We start from the raw sequence: 7,366 nt of genomic DNA on the forward strand, positions 1-7,366 counted from the left end.
TTTTTAGACACAAAGTGCCCCTTGCCAAGTTAAGGCACCACCCAGAAAATGCCAGCTCTTAATTTTCACTCTTTTTTTGACTATGGAAAAATAATAGAACAATTCTTCTGTTGCAGCGAGTTCAGAAAGGTCACAACAGGTCAGAAAGTGTTTAACACTATGGATTCCTATTTCCAATCTCTGGGTTTATCTTGTGAATGATGTTTGCACAGCTAATGGTGTTAACACTCTGTGACACCCCTGAAAGGATCTCAAGGCATTGCAGAGTGCTGCAGCACCTGGTTCAGAATCATTGATCTAGAGAGTCAATCCAGGTAATTAAACTTATTTTGTCTTCACCAGTAAAAAAAAGGACAGTGAAACATGTTTTGTGAAAGTAGTGCTGCTTCAAGACCATGAAATACTTTAAAGTCTGAATGGTGTTGCCTGAGACTGGCTCCCTTTCCCCCCATTAAACTGAATTTATGTCCCCACTTTGTTTGTGAAACAAAAGCATTGCATAAAAGCTTAACACAGATTTGCTAGGAAGTTCCTTGTCAACTTTCTTTCCTTGCTTGCTCACTTGACACCAGTTTCTCGTTGGTACATGGACTGAGCATTTGTGGTTTTCAGCTGCTGCCTCACTTCATGTCAGAGCGTGTCAGTACTGAGAGGCCTGTTAGCTAAAAAGCAGGCAACAACTGTGCTGTTTCTGGACTCTCTGCTATGCATGAGAAGGCAGCTCAGTCCCACTAGCCACTGGGTTCTTGGCCTCCTGGCTAAGAATACTGCTAGTTACAAAGTGGACTCCCCTGGCCCCAAGTGGATGAATGAAGGGTACTTAGTTCTTACCTCTAGGCAAATAACTGATCCTTGATGCTCCTTGAACACTTTTAACTGCTCGCCAGTCACAATATTCCACGTTCGGATAGTGTAATCTGTGCTGCCAGAAAACAGCTCCCTGTTTGGCGCATCAAGTATGAGGCATAATACAGCACCGGTGTGTCCCAGCAGAGTCTGATAGCAGCGACCACTGGATACCCACCAGACCTTAACAGTGCAGTCTGTGCTTCCTGTCACCAGGAGGTCTGTGCTCATTTTCTCTTCCTCCTCCTCCGACTCGTCTAGAACATCCTTGGAAGAGTAGTGAGCCAGAGTCAGGACACAGTTCCGATGGCCACGAAATTCCTGGATTTGCTTCTCTTTGTCCACGCTCCAGCACCGGGCTGTCCTATCATAGGAGCCACTAAAGAGATAGTCTTTGGCAACCAAGATCCTATTAAAATGTAAATACAATTTGAATGCAAAAGCCCAAAATAAAATAAAATAAAATCAACCAATCAAGAAATGCCAAATTGACATTGTCCATGGTAATTCCTCCCCCTTCCCCCAGCTCAATGTATATGCTTTATACATAAGCATACACTTTTTCTTCCCCAAATCTCCTTGACAAACACACAAAGACCAGAATTCTGCTTCAGCATTTTTAAATCAGGTAACTTAAACTTACTTAGGTGCCCAAATATGGTCTAATTTTGGGCATACGTTTTTACTAAAATCTTGGCCAGCAGCATTGCCATGTGTTTTTCATTAGTTATGTGTTGCTAAATAACTATTTTAAAAAAAATAAAAACCCTTATTTCTTGTTATGGTTATTTAGATGTCCAAATAACACTGGCCTCAGAAAATAGCAAAAATATTTAGCTTCCAAGAACCTAAATGGCAACTGATATTTTCTAATCATTATACAATTAACAGGCAGATTAAAAAATACATTCGAATAAATATCACCACCACTAAGTCAAGGTCCTCACAAAAGACGGTAATCAGTATCTAAATTTTACAGATGGGGAACTTGAAATACACAGAGATTAACTGACTTCCCTAAGGTCCAGAAGGAATCCCTGGCAAACCTAGGATAATAAAACTGCTCTTCTGACTCCCAGTGCAGCACTCCCATCCACTGGACCATAAAAGATATAGTCAAAGTTTAGCATGTAGTTCATGACACTGTATAGTGCAATTTATGGCATATGCATAATAATTAAGAACTGGAACTGTACCACTTGGACAGTGCCGTAGCAATGACATTTCGTGCCCAGGGCAAAGCCTACAGCGGCAGCTCACCCTCGCTTGTCCCCCCACATGTCCCCCTGTCCCCCCATGCTTGCCCAGCAGCGCATGCAGCAGCAGGAGCCACCCTCTCCCCATTCCCGTGCCCCCTCCCCTCCCAAACGAGCCACTCACAGCTCCATCCCGCACCCCGTCCCAGCTGGGCAGAGCCTGTTGGCACTCCTTTCTTTCAGCACCCAGAGCGGTTGCCCCGCTCGCCCTCCCCCTTGCTATGGTACTGCACTTTGATCAAAACAGAGCCGTCTCTACATGCTGCATTTTCAAATTAAAGATGGGGAAGAGTGGTGAACTGTACAATCCGTTCTCTACTCTAGAAACGGGCTGTGGTCCTCAGGCACCCAATAACCTGCCCATACAGCCATCTAAGTGGGCACTATTTTAGTATCCTGCTAATTCAAGATGAACTGGCCCAAGCATTGAGCTCTTCTTATCTGTTTACAGAATCTGCTCCACGCTTCCTGCGCATTTGTTGTCCCCCTCAAAACAAATGCTTCAACTGTTTGATTTTTAAGTAAGTAAATACATTCCAGCAATCAAGAGAAATCCTACAACACGCATAAAAAGTCATCGTTTACTTTTAAATTAAGTTTTAACAGCGAGGAGTAATCATTCTATGAAGAATCCTGACTCATGTCCTTTTTACTGACACGAATGCCTGGCATGATGCTTTTTCTTAAGTATATTTATCAGAAGCATCTGTTATCAATTGAATAATTTCTTCTGGAATTTCATTCCCAGTGGTGGATTCAACTCCCCCTGCTGTGTGCCTTTCATTCCTCTCCTATCCCTAGTCTAGAGCTGTGTCAGCACTGTTGCTAGGATAACCAATCATTACAGCAATGAACACGTGTAGCAAGGAGTCAAAGATTTACACAACCCATTTTTATTAGTGCAGTAATGGAGAATACTAGTAAAAGACCATTTAACTGGGTCAGGTTACAGAAATGCAGTAAAATGGCTCTCTTAAAAAGAAAAAAAAAACTAGTACTAACCTGTTAACAATTGATGTGTGGCCACGGTAAATGGCCAGACACTGGCCTGTCATCACATCCCATTTCCTAATTGTATGATCTGCACTACAGGTGAAGGCAGCCTCATTTTCTAAGTGGCAAAAGGTGATGTAACTTTCATGCCCTAGGAACAGCAAAAGAAATAAAATATATTCAGTGTGAGTGTTTGCTAATGGAACAAACCCAGCAGGCAGTGATATGCTCTCTTTTGTTTAAATGAGAAGTAAGCTAGTTGGAAATGGGACAGAGCCCAAGCCTAAAGCCTGAGTATTTCTGAAGTTTTAGTTTTAGCATTTGCAACTGTGTTTCTCACAGGCAGTGTTTCACGGAAAACACGGCACTTCTAAATTAATAGTTTTAATGCAGCTGTTTTACCGTTTCATGGATAAATGAAATAGTGGTATAACAGAACATCTCAGGGGTTATTGTCAACCAGCTCGAGGCTCCTCATGTAGTTTGTTGTTTAAAGGGCCTTGCAAAAATCTTATGGATCAAATTCATCATTTATGTAATTTACCTAAAATCTCTGGAATTTAAACTGTAGCTAAGCTTGGCTCGCTGTATAAAGAAATAAAAAAATTAGTAGGGAAAAAAAATAAATAGCTTGGGGAAAAGCACTGTTTAAAGCCATGGAAACCTTGGGCAGCACCCCCCACCCCAAGGAAGGCAGAAGCAAGATTACCCCCTCTACCCACCTAGCCACCCTCTCAACCCAAATCAGCCTGGGGTGCCACAAAACCTAGCCAGCTGCCATGGGTGGAATGAGATGGATACTCTCACAGTGACATTTACCTCTGCTCTAAACAAACCAAGATATCATTTGCTGATCCCCCTCCTCCGCCATCTGCAATACTACTACTACCATAAACAGCACCAACAGCAGTGACAGATGTTTCACAAACTCAAGGTCTTTTATAGCATCTGATGAAGTAGGTTATTGCTTAGAAAAGCTCATGCCTATGTGAATGAGTTAGCCTTTAAGGTGCCACACTGCTCTATCTTCTGCCAAACTCCTCTTTGCAGACATCACAGTAGAGGCTGATCCAGGTCAGGGTCAAAGTATTGTATTTTCTTGCATACAATATGCCCCAAAATAAGATATGCACCTTGTTTTTGAAAGGCAGAATGAAGGAAAAAAGATCTTTCCTTATAGTAAGTAACTGAGTAGCAGCAGCTAGGAACCAAGCGGGAGTGGAGCCTGCTCTTTATTCTGTCCTCTCTTGATCATGTGCAGACTTTACTTTTGTTTTCACCCTGCAAAAGGTTAAGTGGCAGAAACTTCTGTTACCACATTTTCTCATTATAGCATGCACTCCAAATTTCAGCAACTAGTTTTTGGGAAAAAAAGGTGTGTATGTATGTGAGAAAATATGGTAAACTGGTGATGGGATCAGTCTGCAATGCTGTTCGTTTTGCAAGAAAATGGCCAAAATAGCAGCTCTCACAAGCACCAAATTCATATTTCTTTTGTAAAATTCATGTGATAAATAGAATTAACTCTTCACGAAGAATTAAACCTGAAAATATAGCCAACGTAATTAAGAGCTGAATGGACACAGGTAGAACCCCAAGCCCCAGCAGTAACTAAGATAGGTTACAGATATTAGTCCAATACACTTTTATCACTATTTAACAGTTAATGAGTAAATTATAAAAGAACTCTTACCCTAGCTATGTATACGGAGTTCTCTAGGGCAGATGAAAGTGTATATTAAAAATAATGAATAGCTTTCACTACATCAATTCAACCACCTTTGAAAAAAAATTAAAATAACAAGTGATTTGGTAGAAAGCGTGAAATTAAATGAAGCTCATCAATACATAGTCCTGCTCCTGGATGATTTTACTTTCTTCAGAATTAACCCTTTGTTTTAATCATTCAGGCAGGGGTTAGTCTAGGGATTGTGTTTCGCGGCGTAAATCTCACCAAATGTTCAAAAATAATTTCAGAATAAAAAATACTAACTATTTACATTTTAGGTATGAGGACATTATGTTCTGCTGAAGAAAATCCTATTATTTCATTGGATCTGTTCCTAGACTTCTTAGTCAAGAGATTCTGAATAAGTTGATCCCCTGGAATAAGTGCTGATCAAACAAGATTTCACTCTACAGAAAAGGAAATAACTGCAGCAATGAAGGAAATGTCAGTAAGGATTTCTTTTTTTTTTTTTTTTGATGGCACATAGTATTTAGCCAACTACGTTGGGACTGCAGCCCTGACTTCATGTGTTCCAGTATAATGCCCTTAAAGGTACAATCAGGACGGGCACATAACCTTAAGTAATAGCACAATCTTAATTTCATCTAAGTATCATGTGCCATCACGACATAAAATGATCCCAGCATACAGTAATGTTTGTAAACTGTTTTGGGATGAAAGAGTTAATATTACGAATGTCAAGTAAACGCAAAGACAAGCACGGTATTAGGCTACTCGACCAGCTCTAGAGGCTGGAGAGAACTGAACCATGCTGGGTGGCCTATGCCATGCCTTAGCATGAGCTGCATTTGGTCTTGAAACCTGGAAAGAAAGGACTCATGCTGTACCTTGGAAGTGGCCATGGCACTGGCTGTCTGCAGTGCTCCAGAGCCGTGCAGTGCCATCCTCACTGCCAGTCAGCAGCCGCTGCCCATCTGGACTCAAACTGAGCCAGTTGATGCCTCCTTGGTGTTCAGTGCAGACCTTCACCGCTGAGCCACTGTTCCCCATGCTGTTGGTCCCACAGCAAAGGCAGAGAACCCAGAAGGGGATCAGTTCAGCGTCCACTCTACTCTAGGAAAGAGCTTGGGATCTACAGCAGGGTCGCTTAGACCAACTTCAGCCATCTCGCTGGCCCTGAAAAATCAGCAGGTCGTCTAGACCTCTGCAGAAAGACATGCAGTAACAGGAAAAAGACACATGATACTCACTGATCCCCCAGCATGGATATCTTACCCATTTCCCCTCCTCTAACCATGATGCATCAAGCTAATCTCTGCTCTTCCCAAGAGCGAACTTGAGACAAAGCAGTTCTTACTGTTTTAGTGCAAGCAGCAGCACTGTAACACCCCTACCCTCACTTACTGTGGTTATAAGTAGGAGGAAGGCAGAGTAGCTTTGCACCTTACAGACTAATTAAAATCAGAGCTACATAAGCTTTCCTAAGCAGCAGCTCACTCCCACAGGTTTTTTGTGAGGCTGTGCTCTCACAGGCTGAAAACAGGTATCACCTTTGTGTCACTGTAAAGGCCAAGCAAACAGACGTCCATGCCCCCTGCATGCCACAAATGCCAGAAAGCATGTCACTGACAAAAGGTAATGGACTTTGGTGCCTCTTTTTCACGGTGGATGTCAATTTGTTGGTGGCAGGAAGGCGCGGGCAGCCCAGAGCTGCCCACACTCTCCAGCTGCCCCAGGTAGACGCGCCTGGGCTTCAGGGGCCCTGTCTTGCACAAGGGATCCCCAGACTGCAGTTCTGCAAGCCGAGAAACCCAGGGGTCCCCCATGAGCAGAGCCACACTCTCTGAAGCCCCCTGCGGTGGCCAGGGTCTGGCCCAGCAGGACAACGGGAAGCACCCTTTTCACCCAGCACAGTGGATCAGGGCGATGCGTCCTGACACACCTAATCCGCTTCCTTTGGTGACATCTCTTTATAGCCACAGGCCCCACCGGTTGGCAGCAGGGCCGTTCAGCCCAGCATCCTGTTGAGGGGATGCTGACCATCCCTGACAAGGCTTAAAACCCATTCTGGCTAGGTGTAGGAGGAAGCCTGGCTGAAAGTGTGATGCCCAGTGTCGGGCAGGCCAGGCCTCCCTGCGGGCGGTCTCTGGGCTTGGGCTCTTCTGCCCCTTGGCCACTCTCGTGTGGCCAGTCCTGCCTAAAGCATTTCCAAGAGAACTGATGCCAGGCAGGAACCTTACCCCATGGGCCATCAACCCCCCCAGCCACTCCACCCTGGTATTTCTGTGTCACCTCAGGACTGAGCCTCGGAGGGGGAAAAAGAAGTGGAAGAAAGGTCTTATGCTGAGGAGGGGGCTCCCCTTCGTGGCATGGGCTCAGGCCCCTGCACAAGGGAGGGCTTGGGGCAAAGGGCACACGTGGCCCTTGCCTGCCCCCCTCCCTGGGCATGAAGGGCATGGGCATGCCAATCCCAGTCCCCGCTGCCAGGGAGCTGCTGCTTCCCCCTCTTGCCACCTCCCTCCCAGCATGGCTGGGCTCATCCTAGCCCCCCTGCACCCACCCCACAATCGGAGGGGCTTCC

The 7,366-nt window shown here is 44.7% G+C and overlaps 1 protein-coding gene across 3 annotated transcripts in view; it reads right to left on the minus strand.

Moving 5' to 3' along the window:
• The window catches only part of WDR86 (WD repeat domain 86), a 44,474-nt gene that overhangs the window by 31,066 nt on the left and 6,042 nt on the right, over nucleotides 1-7,366 (minus strand). For 2 of the 3 annotated variants that reach the window (XM_019508117.1, XM_019508120.1), the window contains exons 2-4: nucleotides 5,673-5,989; nucleotides 3,105-3,246; nucleotides 832-1,255 (exon numbers count right to left, since the gene is read on the minus strand). In XM_019508117.1, coding sequence (XP_019363662.1) covers nucleotides 832-1,255; nucleotides 3,105-3,246; nucleotides 5,673-5,835 — 729 coding nt within the window. In that variant the 5' untranslated portion in view covers nucleotides 5,836-5,989. The remainder of the gene's footprint in view (nucleotides 1-831; nucleotides 1,256-3,104; nucleotides 3,247-5,672; nucleotides 5,990-7,366) is intronic. The other variant, XM_019508118.1, reaches the window with a different exon arrangement.

This window comes from Gavialis gangeticus, unplaced genomic scaffold (genome assembly GCF_001723915.1).
Source record: "Gavialis gangeticus isolate Ggan-Ray unplaced genomic scaffold, GavGan_comp1, whole genome shotgun sequence".
Classification (NCBI taxonomy): domain Eukaryota; kingdom Metazoa; phylum Chordata; order Crocodylia; family Gavialidae; genus Gavialis; species Gavialis gangeticus.